The 18,192-nt window shown below is 41.9% G+C and overlaps 1 protein-coding gene across 10 annotated transcripts in view; it reads right to left on the bottom strand.

Annotated features, from left to right (window-relative positions):
- The window catches only part of MARK2 (microtubule affinity regulating kinase 2), a 190,283-nt gene that overhangs the window by 152,195 nt on the left and 19,896 nt on the right, over positions 1–18,192 (bottom strand). For 2 of the 10 annotated variants that reach the window (XM_073554560.1, XM_073554562.1), the window contains exon 1: positions 9,691–10,286. The exons of 1 other annotated variant lie outside the window; for it this stretch is intronic. In XM_073554560.1, coding sequence (XP_073410661.1) covers positions 9,691–9,762 — 72 coding nt within the window. In that variant the 5' untranslated portion in view covers positions 9,763–10,286. Of the gene's footprint in view, positions 1–9,690; positions 10,296–18,192 lie in introns of those variants that run through there. 7 more of the 10 variants (XM_073554569.1, XM_073554570.1, XM_073554568.1 and 4 more) reach the window with 7 other exon arrangements.

The following is an 18,192-nucleotide window of genomic DNA, read 5'->3' as shown; positions in this document are numbered from 1 at the left end:
TTACAAACCTAAAAAAAAAAAAATATATAAATATATATAAGTGCTACAAGAAGGTCCCATGCCGAACCTGAGCAGTAGTAAAAAGGTAATTACGTTCTTTGGGAGTAGGAAGATTGAGGGCTGCTTCGCTTTGTCACAGGTCTGTATGTGAAGCAGGAAAAGTAATCCGATAAGCATGCAGTACAGCTGAAATCGTAAGCAGAAGGAAGAAAAACACACACACACCCACATTTGCTAAGCTCTTTCCTCAGCAAGGACCTGTTTCAAGGTAAAAGTCGGAGAAGGCCTTTGCTTTCGCTCAAATTACGTCTTAAAATACAAAAACCACCATTGAACCTTTCATAGGGGTCATCTCACCCGCAACAGGAAATGGCAGATAGTAGGAAACAAACATTCAGCCCTCTCGCTCCAGTTGTACTCTCAGATCTTTTATTATTTTTGCAGAGCAACGACATACACACTGGCATTACCGCAGAGTTCATCGTCTCTATGGGAAAGCAAACAAAGGCTGCCGAAAACTGCTAGTGGCTCAGGGATTTAATCTCTTAACGCCCCATCATGGATAAATCTGTCATGGAGCGGGTCGGGGTGTGTTGAGAAGTACTAAGGAGCTAAACCCACTGCACAAGTAGCACATAAATAATATCTGTGCCTAAAAACCACAACCATAGCGGAGCTACGTCCACTGCTGTTAATTATTTAGTTGCTGCTGTCAATCTGACAGCAGCATTTAAATAGCACGATTGACGTTGCTCAAGCACACCGACTTCTATCGGCTGCCATGGGGAATGCTATGGTAGGGCAGCTGCATGTCCCAGTCACTGAAAGTTTGGTCCTCCTGTGAAGCTCAGCCTTAGGCCACATGCACACATCCAGTATTTGTTGAGTTTTTTACCCCAGCATTTGTAAGCCAAAACCAGGAGTGGGTGAAAAATGCAGGTCCGCCCCAAGGAAAGGAAGACCAAGAGTCACCTCTGCTGCGGAGGATAAGTTCATCCGAGTCACCAGCCTCAGAAATCGCAGGTTAACAGCAGCTCAGATTAGAGACCAGGTCAATGCCACACAGAGTTCTAGCAGCAGACACATCTCTACAACAACTGTTAAGAGGAGACTTTGTGCAGCAGGCCTTCATGGTAAAATAGCTGCTAGGAAACCACTGCTAAGGACAGGCAACAAGCAGAAGAGACTTGTTTGGGCTAAAGAACACAAGGAATGGACATTAGACCAGTGGAAATCTGTGCTTTGGTCTGATGAGTCCAAATTTGAGATCTTTGGTTCCAACCACCATGTCTTTGTGCGACGCACAAGGTGAACGGATGGACTCTACATGCCTGGTTCCCACCGTGAAGCATGGAGGAGGTGGTGTGATGGTGCTTTGCTGGTGACACTGTTGGGGATTTATTCAAAACTGAAGGCATACTAAATCAGCATGGCTACCACAGCATCTTGCAGCGGCATGCTATTCCATCTGGTTTGCGTTTAGTTGGACCATCATTTATTTCTCAACAGCACAATGACCCCAAACACACCTCCAGGCTGTGTAAGGGCTATTTGACCAGGAAGGAGAGTGATGGGGTGCTACGCAGATGACCTGGCCTCCACAGTCACCAGACCTGAACCCAATCGGATGGTTTGGTGTGAGCTGGACCGCAGAGTGAAGGCAAAAGGGCCAACAAGTGCTAAGCATCTCTGGGAACTCCTTAAAGACTGTTGGAAGACCATTTCCGGTGACTACCTCTTGAAGCTCATCAAGAGAATGCCAAGAGTGTGCAAAGCAGTAATCAAAGCAAAAGGTGGCTGCTTTGAAGAACCTAAAATATAAGACATATTTTCAGTTGTTTCACACTTTTTTGTTAATTATATAATTCCACATGTGTTAATTCATAGTTTTGATGCCTTCAGAGTGAATCTACAAATTTCATAGTCATGAAAATAAAGAAAACTCTTTGAATGAGAAGGTGTGTCCAAACTTTTGGTCTGTACTGTATGTGTACAATATTATATTGATAGATAGATAGATATATATATATAACGCCCCAAAATGATAATCACTAACAGGTCCGTTCACTATGGAAAAAAACAAGCCCTTGTGCAGCTTGACTAACAGAAAAATATAAAATGTTATAGATCTTGAAAAATGATACGCTTTTTTTTTTTTTTTTTAAAACTTAAGAATATTTTATTCATCACATATTAAAAATTAATAAATAAATCTATGCAAATTTCAAACTGCAGTAATCATTCTGACATGGAGAATCATGTTCCCATGTCATTATTACAGCACAGTGAACACCATAACAAAAATTTAAAAAAAAAATCCCACTTGGAATTTTTTGCCCCAGTTTTTAAGTAGGGTAAATAAATCACTTTATGCATCTATATTCAAAAACTATCTACATAAGACATTACTTCACCACCCCTACACTTGCACAAGGATATTTTCACATGTCTCAAAATATGCATATGGCAGATCCAACTTGTGTTCTCCAAGACGAATCGAGAAATATGAGGCAGACACGCAGATCTCTGCCATGGACCTACAGTTAGTTATTTGGACAAAGCGCGTCCTTTCCATACAGAATCAGTGAGGATAATGAACTTTTATCATTGTTGAATTATTTTATGCCGTAGCACAAACCAAAATGAAATAGCCAATTTACTTTCACTGAATGTTAGCGGACTATGTAAGGATTTCGACATGAAATGGGTGCCTTAGCATGTGGTCAAGAGTTGGATTAAGGTAGTTTTGCACTAGAAGTTTCTGTGCAATCATAGAAAACAAGCAAAAAAAAGTACCAAAATTTCTTTCACAGTGTGGGCTGGCTGTGAAATGAGCCGAGCCCCTTAGAGGTATGACTAATTGGAAGCCTCGTGTGTATTATTTCCAACTGGTTATTAACTGCAAGGTTCAACATCTAAGGCATCTAGTCATCACTGCAGATATAAAAGTGTACGCAGTAAATGTAATGACAAACTTAAAAATTGTAAACCCAAGTGGTTTAAAACAGTACGGGTAAAGGGGGCTTTACACATAGCGATATCGCTAAAGCGTCACCGATTTTGTGACGCAGCAGCGATATCACTAGCGATATCGCTGCATGTGATACTTACCTCCGACCGGCTCCCCCACTGGTTATCCCTGATCGCGTGAGATTGGCCTGGTTCATTTCTCGCCGTCGGTTCCCTGCTGGTGCCGACGAGCGAGCCATAGATGCAGGCGGAAGACGGACACCCTCGCCGCGTCTGAAAGGGGAGTAGGACCGCTGCTGCATCGCTAGTGAGATCGGCCTGTGTAGCAGCTCACTAGCGACCATTTAGTGATGCACCAGCGATCCTGACCGGGTCATATCGTGGTCAGGATCGCTGGTGCATCGCTAAATGTAAAGGGGCCTTTAGTGCACACGTAGTTTTTAGGCTGTGCGGATTTTGTTGAAAAATCTGCAGCTAAAGTCCTGCGGTTTATCTGCAGATTAGCCTGCGGTTTTGCCCTGCGGTTTCACACCTCAATGATAAAGGCCCTTTTACATTTAGCGATGCACCAGCGATCCAACCAGCGATCCGACCCGGTCAGGATCGCTGGTGCATCGCTAAATGATCGATAGTGAGCTTTCATACAGAAAGATCTCACAGCGATGCAGCAGCGACGCAGCGCACGATACTTACCATTCACACACAGCGATCCTGCGTCCTCCCGCCCGCGTCCACGCGTCGCTCGTCGTCACAGCAGGAAGCCCAGCAGGAAGCGCCCGACGAGAAATGGAGCCGGACATTCTCGCGCGATCAGCGATGAGCAGCGGGGGAGCCGGTCGCTGGTAAGTATCACACATAGCGATATCGCTAGCAATATCGCTATAACGTCACAAAACCAGTGATGTTTTAGCGATATTGCTAGCGATATTGCTTAGTGTAAAACCCCCTTTAGGTGTGAAACCGCTGCGGATTCCGCACAAAGAATTGACATGCTGCGGATTGTAACCCGCAGCAAATCCACACGGAAAAATCCGCAGCATGTGCACTGCGGTTTTTTTTTTTCATAGGAAATAAAGGTACTGTACAACGCAGCAGAATCTGCTACGGACCTGCAGAGCCGAAACCGCTGCAGATCCGCAGTGTGTGCACATACCCTACATGTCAATGCACCCTAAATCTAACCATACACCAGAGATTTCAGTGCTCATTTTCTCAACCTTCTGCAAATCGTTCTGGACAAGACAACAGGATCATAATTTAAAAGGAACAAGTTGCTTAGGCTTGACGGGGCGCAAATCAATCGTTGGGCACAAATGACTTTCTAAGTATTAGGCCTGTTTCACACATCCGTTTTTCCCCCAGTCAAAATCTGCCGTTTTGCAAAAAAAAAAAAAAAGGATCCGCCATTTTTTTTGGCGGATCGTTTTTTTCCCCATTGACTTGTATTAACAGCGCATCTTGACGGATGGTCATCCGTTCGATCCATTTTTTTTACGGATCCGCCAAGCGGACAGGACGGACAATGAAACGTTTTTTCCCCGGCCGGAACCACATTTTCTATTGCGCATGCCCGGGAGAAATGCCTGTGTCGGAAATTTAACCCTAAACTCAGTTTTGGCGTCTGAACAAAAATTCTCTCTCTCTCTTAGCGGATTTTAACTGACAGAGAAAGCTGATGTGTGAAACAGGCCTTACCCACAACTAGAGATGGAGAAATTCACTTTACAGGACCTGGTCTATAATCTGTGATCTTTGGACACAGGAGCCTCGAGAACCACCTCTTATTGCTCGGCATCTGCGGCTCTTCTTTTGATTAGTTGTCATGTTCGTCAACGCCGCAACGAGGACTTGGCCACAGGCCCAAAAAAATCAAAGGAAAAAAATATCAGCGGATGCCAGGAAGCAGGAGGCGGTTCTCAGGGATCATGTCTGACAGCTACAAATTACCAATGTGGTCGATTGATTGGGTCCTGAAAATAAGGATTTGAGCAAATCTATTTTCACCAAACAACAAGAATAAAAAAAAAAAAAAATTCTGATAGATCAACTATTCAACAATTATCTGCATTTCGTCTGCCTCGGGCACAGTCATTTTTAACATGAGCACCAACATCAGAAATTAATCTATATCAGCCACCTTATACCTATACTGTATGGATTGCTCACGTGCCTTTTTATAAAAAATTTTTTACAAGTATTAAAAAAATATTTATCAAAAAGCGCTCTCCAAAAATTGAATACGTAAAGTCAAACAATTAGGTAAATATTTTTATTTGCTATTTTAAATGTCAAAATAACCATGAATCTAAACAGGCCGTCGTTAGAAACGAATTATGTTTAGTACACAAACACAGCGTCCTAGGCCTCAAAGCGGCAGCTTGGCAGAACACAGAGTCCTCTGCAATATGGCCAATAGGCGCTCTGTGTGCCGTGATAGGAGGTCTCCGAAACAAGCTATATTTTCCGTGAGAAGACATGCTTCTAGAGGTGACCACTTGTATAATACGGTACGCCATGTTACAAGCCTACTACCTTATAAAGAAGAAAGACATGGTGGAAAAGTATGGTCCCATTCATTTCTTTGTGCACGGTATACGTATAGATTAGTAATGGGGTCCCGAGCAGAAGATCCTAAACAGGTACTCAGATTTCATTAAGTATTTCTTACTCATACAATGAAAAGTAAATAAAAAAAAAAAAAAACACACGCGGCCCAATTCATTAAACAGTTTGTGCCGGAAAACAGACATGAAATAGTTCAAAAATTACATTTTTCTGCCAGACCCTCAAACTTTTTGGAAACGTGGCACAGTGTAGAGGGAGGAGGACCTCAAAGAATTTACGCCAGCAAACTCTGCATTAGACCGCATTCACAGGTCCATGTTGCACAATTGGAGTTTATCCATTTTTTTTTCACACGTACCCATTATAATCTATGAGCACATTCATGGGTTTTTTTGTTTTTTTTATTATCGGCAGCATGGATGACAAGGACCAAAATACTAGTCTATGGGTTCATTGGAAACACGTACAGCACCCGGATGGCATCTGTTTGCTGTCCGTGTTTAACACAGCAAATATAGAAGAAGCTTTGTCATTTTACTCTTTATCCATCAGCGAAAAACACTGGTGACTGCATTGATGCCAAAAACGGACACAATGTCATTTTTTTCATGTACGTGTTTAAAACACAGAAGTGTGAATCAAGCCTTATGTCCGGTTTACAACACACCAGTCTGGGTGAATCAACCTCTAATATCTGTCCTGGCCATGTGACAGACACAGGGATCACACTGAAGAAAGTTCCAATAGGAACAGGTTCCCACACTGCAGTCAAAAATGTGTTTACAGTAATTTTTGCAAAATTGCAGCTGCAAAAATACAATGTCAGAGAAATTTGTGGATAAACCTACGCATTTCAGAGCTCTGATAGGCGGTGCAATTGTTTTTATTTCACATGATCAGGGACAGATTTTTATCCTTTAGAAATGGATTCTGTAACAGAAGCTGCCACCAGGGAAAAATCACCCAACCAGAGAGAATGATCCTGGCCTCTGCAGTCATGCGTTGGGCCTTAAAGGGAATCTGTCAGTAGGTTTTTGCTACTCCATCTGAGAACAGCACAATTTAGGGGCAGAAACTTTAATTCCAGCAATGCATCACTTACTGGGCTGCTTGCTGCGGTTTTGATAAAGTCACAGTTTTCTCTGCTGCAGATCTAGCAGATCCCTGAATGCTGAGCTACGGATAGCCCCCTGCCCCCACCACTGATTGGCAGCTTTCTGTGTACACTGTGCATAGGCAGAAAACTGCTAATCAGTGGTGGGTGAAGTAGGTTATGTAGAACTCAAGAATATGGAGGATCTAAATGGCAGCAGGTCCTCTACTGAAAATCTGCTGCTAAAACAAACCTATAGCAAGCAGCAGAGTAAGTGATACATTGCTGGAATCAGGGTCTCTGCCCGTAAATTATGCTTCTAATTACTTTTATTTGCTCATAGAAACTGGGATATCCAACAATCATTTTGCGCCAAACAGCCTCACCGGAATATTAAAATGATTGTCCAAGCTTTTACAAAGATTTTATCAAGAAAAGTTATTCAGATTCCTAATCTATGTTTCAATCCTTTATCTTCAAAATCTCTGCATATTGTCAGCAAATGTTGCCTCTACCTCCAGAGGCTATAACACACTGCCGCAGTGTATGACTGGGGTCAGGCATAGTTTTTTTTATAATCAATGGAGTCCATTAGACAGAACCAGTGTCTGGTATGCCGAGGGCCCGAAACGACCATTATCCTTGTACGTCTGTTCCTAGAACAGAACTATGGTAATAACTAGGGCAGATGTGAACAGAAGGCAAATAGGATAAAAGAAAAGCAATCCCAGGCAACCACAATTATCGACACCAACATACAGGACGGCAACATTCCTTCACGCGACTGACAAAAACGCCATCAACATCCCCCCCCCCCCCCCCCCCCAGAGGTGGGATTTTATCATAACCTGGCAATTTTTGACTGTGCATGGCTGAAGACCTTTCAAAAGGTAATCTGCCAAAAACTCGCCATCCATATGATGGGTAGGTGTAGGCCACACGCACAAGGCAAAGCAGTGCGCACACAAGCACAGTATGGCTGTAGAAATTTCAATGGGCTGCCATACTAGAACCACACCGCCACATTCCCAAATCAAAAGACCGTGCATAATGGACAAATCCCTCAAGTACGTGGGCACGTTGGTTTCAAACGCCTATCCCAAAGTAGGTGACCAGCCATATCTGGATGGCTGGCCTTTGATTTTGATCTTGTGTGTTAACGATTTGTTGTTGTTTTTGTTTTGTTTTTTATATATTGCACATATCTTTGCAATACCACAAAAGCAACAACTTGGGTTACAGCAAATTCATTTTCAAGCTTACTCACCAGCAGTGGTCAATTCAGGGCTTGAAGTATTTAAAGAGCCTCACTTACCCATTGTGTGTGTATATAAAAAAAAAAAAAAAAAAATACCGTACTCCTTTCAGCATGAGCCGACCACTCCGCACATACACACATATAGACCGGGGTCACACTACCGTGTGCGATGCGAGAAACTCGCACGAGTTGCTCACATCAACACCCGGTGCTGCCGCCGGGACTCAGGACCGGAGCTGCGGCTGCATAGAAATACATGCAACTGCAGCTCCGGTCCTGAGTGCCGGCGGTAGCGCTGGGTGTTGATGCGAGAGACTCGTGCGAGGTAGTGTGATCCCGGCCTTACACACACACACACACACACGTGCGTGTTTTTTTTTTTTTACAGACTGCGCATTCGTGCAAAACACATGGAGACTTGTCAGCTTTTTTCCGGCCGCACAGATGACAAAGGCCAATTTAAGTCTATGCTTCCATGAAAAACATGCAGATCACATGGATGCCATCAGTGTGCCATCTGTGTGTAACACTGCAAGTATAGGAGAAGCTTTGTAATTTACTTCTTTATCCAGTGAAAAACACTGATGGTAAAAAAAAAAAAAAAAAAGACACTGATGACATGGGGCCATTTTTCCACGTACGTGTGAATGAGGCCTTATGTTTGTTTTCACCCATATATCTTAATGCTGGCGTATTTTGGAACTTTCCATTGGACGTATACACCGTCAATAGAGAGCGCTGAAGGGCCATTAACATGGAGCACGTTCACATGGCTGTGAATGCAGAGAGTTCATATACTTAGTGTAGCAAAACATACATGTGTCAGGGCCTTAATAAGTGCAAGGTCTCAAACTTTTAACACTCAGCCGAAAAAGTGACTTGGAATACCTCGGAACCTCTTTAAAATTAATCAATCATGATGAGAGGATATCAAACATTTACACAGCATTTTGTGCTGTGACCCAGGTCCTCAGATCTGAACTCCAGAGAAAGCGTTATGAAAATGATACCATCTGACGTCAGTCTTGTAAGGCGTCATCATCTGCCTGCCTGACTGAAGTGTCCTGTCATGACTGATCCTATTTAATGAATGAATGAGGCAAAATCAGAAATCCTTCTATTAGTCATCAGACTATTTGTACATCATCCTTGATTTTTGGGGAGGGAATCCGATAGAACACATCAGTTTCTAAATAGATGTCAATGATGGTTCAAAATTTTGGTTGATAGGTAACTTTTTAATTCCGTTCATATGTTGAAACCGTGAGAATTTACTGACCCAGACGCTCCATGTACACCGTCCCCGAAGAAGGCCTACACTTCTGATGTTTCCCTCTACTAGATGCTACAGGACTGACAAGTAGTTTAGGTGCTCGGCTCAACGACACCGTCTACCTAACCAGCACAACATACTGTATAGTAATTATAAGCAGATCATACCGGGCACTTATACAGCAGGGGGTTTAATAATTAAGCCAGCACACAATGGTACAGATTGGTAACCAGATCATACAAGTCTACAAGACACCAGCTCGCCAGAGTCAAACACTTCCCTGAGAGATAAGCCCGGTTTCCATAACACTTTCCATATTTTATTGCGACGGCGGTAAAAGCGTATTTAACATTCGCAAGAAATGACATAAGCCGGGAATGTTCATTTCTACGGCTACTTGCTTTGGACGGGTTGCCTGCCGACGTTAGAAAGGTAACAAAGTGACAATCCCGGCCACACACAAGCCACACTTCCTAAAAATAAAAGGTTACGAGAAAAAACAGCTCTATTGAAGCATAAATGGTTACAAACCTCGAGAGCCAGCAGCGGGCTCGTACAGGAGTCGGGATGATCACGACGCTTCGCAGCTATATCCTCCAACATGTTTGCTCTTTCTTTTAATGAAACCCTCTCATGAAGATAAAAAGGCTGGAGCCAGATTGTCTGATTTTTCTTTTTTTTTTTCTTTAATCCGTCAGTCCAGACTTTGTGGCGGAGGGGGGGGGGGAGGTACACCTACTTGCTCGCTCACGTTCTCTTCTTTACTAAACTAGAAAGCAGGAAGTTACCACCCTGAAGTATCACGCAACAAGGGAGGAGAACCTGACCTGTCCCCTCCTTAGTAGGGCAGGTAAAGCCGGGGAGATAGACGCTGACATCATGGCATTGGATGCTGGTGCACAGCAGCTGAGAGGATGTAGTTCTCATGAACCTAAACTGCTCAAGTGAGAGAAAGGTAATTCTTCCTTTCCCCAACCCCCTCAACCAAGCAAGCTCTGCTCCTCCTCTTCCTATAGAAGACACTGAGGCTTTGCCTTTTTCTGACTGTTGCTTCTTTCTTGTGCAACAGAGCAAAGATTAAACTGGGAGGGAAAAAGGAATAAGGCTTTCTTCATTTATTTTCCCACAGTGCATGATGCACTTGACAGCTAGATGAAGGTCAAAATAAAAGAAAAAAAAAAAAACGGTGATAAAAACACAATAGATGGACCCCGAGACTACGTGACAGAGAGAGATAGCACAAGTGCGCAAAATACAAACAAATCTATTAGAAGTTGTTGAAGCCATAATACGGATTCCAGCTTTAGAAATAGAAAATGCCATTAGGTCAATTGGACAAAAATATTTGGGTAACCCAAGCACTTTATTACTCCGGGCACTGTCAATACAGGCTTTCAGGACAATGCCCACCGCTTAGCACTGCCTGGCAGACAACTAGTGAGCAGCACATACACAGCCATAGTATGTTATTGGCTCCCTCCCTCCGCTTGTAAAAGAATGCTTGAATGAAAAGTTCCCTGCCCCCCAAACAGAGCCCAACATGGCAGGAGAAACCAGTAATACCACTGTTTGAGAAGTGCAATCCCACAAAGGACAGCCACAGGGATTCACTACAATAATACAGCAACTTTCTGCAATTTTGGACTTTTAATACAAATACAACTATTTTCTTAATGCACAAGATGGACAATTCTAAAAAGCCCTAAAAGCAGGTGTGCACTACAGACTACAGCCAAAAAAACTGTGCCACCCTATTCTCTACCCCACTAATCGGTGGATTAACATGTCCAAATTCATTTTTTTTCTACAGGACCACATATAAATCTTAGGTCTCATTCAGATGTCAGTTTTTCATCTATTTATTACGCGTCGCTTCTATAGCACCATCATACCCTGCAGCGCAGTACAGACATCATCATCGCTGTCCCCATTAGGGCTCGCAATCTACATTCCCCATCAGAATGTCTCTGGAGTGTGGGAAGAAACCCACACAAACACGAGGAGATCATACAAACTCCTTTGCAGGTGTCGTCTTTGGTGAGATTTGAAGCCAGAAGCCCAAAACTACAAAACAACAGTGCTAACCACTGAGCCAACATGCTGCCCGTGATAGTAGTTCCGTTTTTCTTCCCCCGGACCAAGCGATCGGTGAAAAATCAAAGAGACGTGTCTGATTTTAATCAGACTATCGGATCAAAAGTGGCAATGCAAGTCAATGGGTCCGTGGAATTAGAAAAAAAAAAAAATTAGCCAACACTCCGACACCAGAGCGCAGTCACATTTTTACGACCAGTTAAATAGTAGAAGCTAGAGAAGAAACTTTTTTTTCCCCCCCATGTATGAGAAAAACTGATGATACTCGGGACTAAACTCTGATAAAATTTTGATGAAACTCAACAAAATCACTGATGAAACGTGGTCCATTTTTCTCTTACGTGAAAAAAAATGACATGTGAATGAGGCTTAAGAGGGAAGCACCTTTAGGTTAGGTTCTCAAGAGGAGTTTTTGACGCTGCTTATATTTGCTACAACTCCAGCAAAGTGGATGGGATTTATAGAAATCTTCTACCCACTGTGCATTTTATTTACGCAGCGTAAACTGACGTGCGGTGCGGGTTTCAACTCCGCAACGTCAATTTCCCCATAGAAATTCATTAGATGTGGAAAATTCCCAGGTAAAAAAAAAAAAAAATGCATGTAATCTGCAATAAAGTTTTGTCAATGCCAAATACCAGGAAGTATCAAAAGCAAAGAGGCTTTATTTAAAACATGACATTGCCAAAAGACAAAAAAACGCGATTAAAAAAAAATTGCATGGAAAAAAAAAAACCACACACAATGATAAAACGAACATAACCTAATTTACCTAATGCTGCAACATCTAAAACTCACCAAATTCTTTTAGGTTACGTTACCACGATCAGTATGTTCTCTCGTGGAATTTTTCCAGCTTTTTTCCTTAGGCAAAAGCAGTGCATTTTACAGTCCAAGAAAAGTGAATGAGATTTCAGAAATATTATGCATACATGCTTTTTTTTCCATAACACTTTGAGCTTGATTTTTTTATTTTTTTTTTTTAAATCTGCAGCATGTCAATCCTTTCAGCGCTTTTTAAAGTTTTTCACCCATTTTTATGAATGGGGGAAAAAAAAAAGCGCAAATAAAAAGCGCTGCAAAAATGCACATAAAAAAAGTGGCAAAAATGCTGATTTTTGGAGCAGAAAGTAAAAAGCTGCAAAGACAAAATGCGGATGTACCCCACTGGGTACAGTCACACAGTTTTTTGTACATTGTTTTGCTGTTTCTTTGTTGATATCTGCACGAGAACTCCCATTGTTTTAACTTGGAACTCAGTGTTCACGTTCATACGTCCAGGAATTTTTCTACCACTCATTTGAAAACTTCTAGTGATGAACGAACAAGCTTGGATAAGGTGTTATCTGAGCATGCTCGCATGCTAACAGAGTGTCTTCGGTGTGCTTGACAAATAAGTTTGAGTCCCTGCAGCTGCATGTCTCGCGGCTGTCTAAGAGGCACGAGACTTCAACATATTTTTCAACCACGCTGAAGACGCTCTATTAGCACCTGAGCATGCTCAGATAACACCTTAGCGGAGCACGTTCAATGATCACTAGAACCTACTTCAATCAGTGACAAGTCAATTGAATAAAGCAAGGCCACATGAGCACAGCAGCAGTTCAAGCTGCAAATCCCTGGCAGAAACCTAAGGGTGAACCTCAGATTCCACTGCAACTACACACAATGTGAATACACTCTTAATTTTTCAGCTCATTCGCTTATTTCTACTCTTAGGCTGAGTGCAGACGTACTTTTTGGCCCTGCGGATTTTTCCGCGCAGAATGGAAGAAATCTGCAGGTCAAATGACCTGCATTTTTCCTGCGGATTTCTTCCATTTTCCATGCGGTTTTCTTGCAGTTTTTGTGCGGCTTTCCCCCTGCGGATTTGGTGACAGGGGAGATGGAAAACCGCACAAAAGAAGTAACATGCTGCGGATTTTGTACCGCAGGAAAACCGCGTGGAAAAATCCGCACCGTCTGCACAGCGGGTTTTTTTTCATTGATTTTAAGGCTACTGTACATCACAATGCGGATATACAACGTTTCTGCGCGGTAAAATCCGCTGCGAATCTGCATCGTGTGCACACAGCCTAAATGATCCAAAAACGCATTGACAATCCTGAAGTGTTGTGCACATGATCAGTAAATTTCCGTCCGTATTTGCAGCGTTTTATTTTCTGCAGCATGTCAATTCCTTTTGCGTTTCTGCAGTGTTTTTGACTCATTGACTTCAATTGAGTCAGTCAAATCTGCAACAAAAACACAGGTGTAAAAAGGTTTGCAGATTTGCGGCCAAAAAACGCTGCAAATTGTCAAAGGAAATGATGTCCAAAGGAGAATTCGTGTGCATGTCTGTCTACATGTGTGTACTCATGCAAACAGCCCATAGTGATTGTACTTAGGCGTCATCTGATGGGACTACTACTCCCATCCGGGTACGCCTTTTGTCACATATAACTGAGACCGCATGAGCCGATGATGGGAGAATAGTCTCATCATCCAGCGCCTGTGTTCAATTGTAAAAAAAAAAAATTTTTACATAATTACATAAGATGCGCCATTTCTGGAACCGCTAAGAGCTGATGTTTTAAGCCTGGGAGTGTGCCAATACCCATGGGCCCCTTCCCAGGCTATTAATATCAGCCCACAGCTGTCTTTCTAGCCTTTGCTGGTTCGATTTTATGGGGGGAGCCAATGTCAGTTTTTTCTGGGGTTCCACTGTAAACTAGCCAGTAAAGGTCAAGCAAACAGCGGTGAGCTGATATTAATAGCCTGGGAACTTTTATGGCTATTGGCTCCTTATCAGAATATTAAGATTAGCCGTGAGCTGTCGGCTTTCCCTCTGCTGGTTATGAAAATTATGCGGGAGCCCACACTTTTTTTTTTTATACATTTTTTTGAAAAACAAACAAATATTGCATTTTATGCAGATTTCTGAGAGTTGCTGTTTTGTTACGGCATACAGTGGATACAGAAAGTATTCAGGCCCCTTTAAATTTTTCACTCTGCTGCATTGCATCCATTTGGTAAATTCAAATTAATGTACAATTTATTAATGTACTGTACACTCTACACCCCATTTTGAATGGAAAAAAAAAAACAAAAAACCAAGCACTGCTCATCACCTGCCCAATACAATCCCAACAGTGAAACTTGGTGGTGGCAGCATCATGCTATGGGGATGTTTTTCAGCTGCAGGGACAGGACGACTGGTTGCAATTGAAGAAAACATGAATGCGGCCAAATACAGAGATATCCTGGATGAAAACCTCTTCCAGAGTGCTCTGGACCTCAGACTTGGCCGAAGGTTCACCTTCCAACAAGACAATGACCCTAACCACACAGCTAAAATAATAAAGGAGTGGCTTCAGAACAACTCTGTGACCATTCTTGACTGGCCCAGCCAGAGCTCTGACCTAAACCCAAATGAGCATCTCTGGAGAGACCTGAAAATGGCTGTCCACCAACGTTCACCATCCAACCTGACGGAACTGGAGAGAATCTGCAAGGAAGGATGGCAGAGGAACCCCAAATCCAGGGGTGAAAAACTTGTTGCATCATTGCCAAGAAGACTCATGGCTGTACTAGCTCAAAAGGTGCTTCTACTCAATACTGAACAAAGGGACTGAATACTTATGACTGTGATTTCAGATTTTCCTTTTTAATAAATTTGCAAAAATTTCTACATTTCTGTTTTTTTCAGTCAAGATGGGGTGCAGAGTGTACATTAATGAGGAAAAAAATGAACTTTTTTAAACATTTACCAAATGGCTGCAATGAAACAAAGAGTACTTTCGGTACCCACTGTATGTAGGTTAATTATGTTAATGCTCCTACATGGGCTGGTGTGTGTGTGTGTGTCTTTATTTAACTCTTTATGAACAGTCTTATTAATGAGGGTATCTGGCCAACACTTGTTCATTACTAAACCTCTGGCTCGGTATTACATACACCTATATATATTTATTTCACTTATATTTGTTTTGTGTGTGTAAACATTATATTTGAACATGGTATGTAATGACATTATGGTCTTCAATGGAGAATGAAAAAGAAGAGGTTGAACAAGGAAATGATATCACAATTTTTTTTTTATTAATATACCTTTACTTAGCCCTATGGATTTACAAAAATGTATGTAAAAACGCATAGAAAAATGCATATTGTTTGCTGCGCTTTTATGCCAAGAGATGCAGAAACCTTGCAGAAATTTCTGCAAGCAAATACGCAACGTGCACACATACCCCAACAGTACGGTTCAACACCATTTGTTGTGTGGAAGAAGTTTGTGATCGTTGACAGTCTACAGCAAGATCTGTTATACATGCACATGTGCAGTGAAATTTGATGCAAAAATTCCACCCTGTGGTTCACAGTCTAATAAGAGCAAACTGTGACCTTCGAGAAGTCTCTGAGCATGCGCTCTGCAGAGCAATGCTAAGGCCATGTTCACACGTTCACTATTTTCCATCAGTATTTGTAAGCCAAAATCAGGAGTGGAACAATCAGAGGAATAGTATAATAGAAACCCGTCACCACTTCTGTATTTATCACCCACTCCTGGTTTTGGCTTACAAATACTGATGAAAAATACTGACCAAACACTGCACATGTGAACGTGGCCAAAGAGCAATTACACTGAAATTTCCTTAAGGCTATGTTTTCATGATGTCTTTTTGATGTTGCAATTTTTCTGTACCTATTAGGTTATTTTTTTGTTTCTTTATTGTATTTAAGTGCTTTATTTACATGTGTTTTTTTATGTTTATTTTTTTTTGCCTTTAGTTGGCATGTCATATTTTAAATAAAGTTGTTTTGCTTTAAGATACTTCCTGGTATTTGGTTTTGACCAAACTTTATTGCTATGGTCATGTGCGGCTTACATGCGTTGTTTTATGCATTTCCGCTGCGGAAACGCATGCATGTTTTTTACCTGCGTATTTTAAAGATCTAATGCAATCTATGGGGAAAATAAACACAGAAAACTTAGCGTACCCTCAAGTGAAATTGACATGTTGTGGATTTGAAACACGCACTGCAGGTCAGTTTATACTGAGTAAAAAAGAAGCACAGTGGGCAGGAGATCTCTATAAATCCCATCCGCTTTACTGGAACTGTAAAATATTTTGTTAAAAACTCACCAAAATACTACTGGCAAAGCTCAGTGCTTGCAAGCAATGTATGAAAATTGGAATCAAGTCCAGGGCAGATAGGGCATACCACAGATTTGAAGAGGAGATTTCTGTGTGCATGCAAAATTTCGACAACGGCTGACGTCGCAGGAACGGAGAAGGGATTATAAGCAGGGCTGTGGAGTCGGTAAGCCAAACCTCCGACTCCACAGCACTGGTCACTGCTGAGCATGAGCATAAAGTGCGGCATACATTCGTTTCAACTAACAGACTAGATCAGGAACAGAACAAACATTTATAGAACATTTCATAACTTTCCCAAATTCTTATGAAAACATTTACAGCACCTCCTGCATTGTTTTCTTGTACACAATTATACATTTTTGGAGTCAGAGTTGTTCCATTTAATATGAATCCACCAAAATGGACACTGACTCCACAGCCCTGATTATAAGAGGCACAAAATATGAAAATGGAATGTGGAGGGAGATCTATCGGCAGAAGTCGTGCCCATAGTTTGGAACAAGTAATTCACGTAGCGAGATAAAAGAGGATTTCTCTGCAACAACGCAGTGGATGAAAGACATAAAGGTATCAGTTTCTTAATTATTCTATGAACGGTCTAGATGGGTTAAATCGGATGACAGATTCCCTTTAAAGGGAATCTGTCACCCCATTTTTGGCATATAAGATGCAGCCACAGCCATCAGGGGCTTATCTTCAGCATTCTGTATTGCTGTAGGTAAGTCCCCGATGTAACCTAAAAGATAAGAAAAACAAGTTATATTATACTCACCCAGGGGTCCGGTCTGGTCCGATGGGTGTCGCGGTCCGGCGCCTCCCATCTTCTACCGGTGACGTCCTCTTCTTTGCTTCCCATCGCGGCTCCGGCGCAGGTGTACTGCTCTGCATTGTTGAGGGCAGAGCAGAGTACTGCAGTGCGTCTGCGCCGGAGCCGCGACGGGAAGCATAGAAGACGACGTCACCGCTACAAGATGAGAGGCGCCGGACCGACCCGCAACACCCATCGGACCAGACCACCCCTGGGTGAGTATAATATAACCTGTTTTTCTCATCTTTCAGGTTACATCGGGGGCTCATCTACAGCATTACAGAATGCTGCAGATAAGCCCCTGATGGCGGTGGCCGCATCTTATATGCCAAAAAATAGGTGACAGATTCCCTTAAAACAAGAGACCCAACCATCCTGTTTGAACAATTTTTGAGGGACATTAAAATAGTTTTTTTTTTTTTTTGAGTCTGGCTATAATCAGCTAATAATGAAGACCACAATACAAAAAAACAAAAACAAAGCTAGAACATGTAATTATCTAGATATTTGCAACATTGATTATTAATTTATATGTTCTGACTATGGCGCATCAAAGTCCCATGTATTTGTTACATTTTTTCAATACAGATTTCACAACAAAAATTTGCAACAAACTATACAATACAACCAGTGTCTCACACTTAATACAATGTTATTTCTAGGGAAGAAAAGTCAAAAGAATAATTTGTTTTGGGGTGATGCTTGCTGGCGATTTTTCTGTTCCCACATGGAACATGTCAAAGTTTCGTCCTCCTCACTAGTAATACTATTTAGCCCTAACCTTATAAGAACGTACAATTTGCCACAGTTCTAACATATTTCAACAAAAATATCGAATTAATTTAATCTGTGTCGAATATTCTATTGTGACAAGTCTTTAAACAAACTTCTAGTAGCCAATAAATGTGGGAAATAGAAACCCCTCAGCTAACACTTTTTTTTTTTTTTTTTACAGAATGGTTTATGATCAGCCGAGTGTTGCATGTACTG

Source organism: Dendrobates tinctorius, unplaced genomic scaffold, assembly GCF_039654945.1.
Source record: "Dendrobates tinctorius isolate UK_male_01 unplaced genomic scaffold, ASM3965494v1 ptg000211l, whole genome shotgun sequence".
In the NCBI taxonomy this organism is placed as follows: domain Eukaryota; kingdom Metazoa; phylum Chordata; class Amphibia; order Anura; family Dendrobatidae; genus Dendrobates; species Dendrobates tinctorius.
Note: the sequence above shows the minus strand (reverse complement) of the source record. Positions and strands in the feature narration are given on the sequence as shown.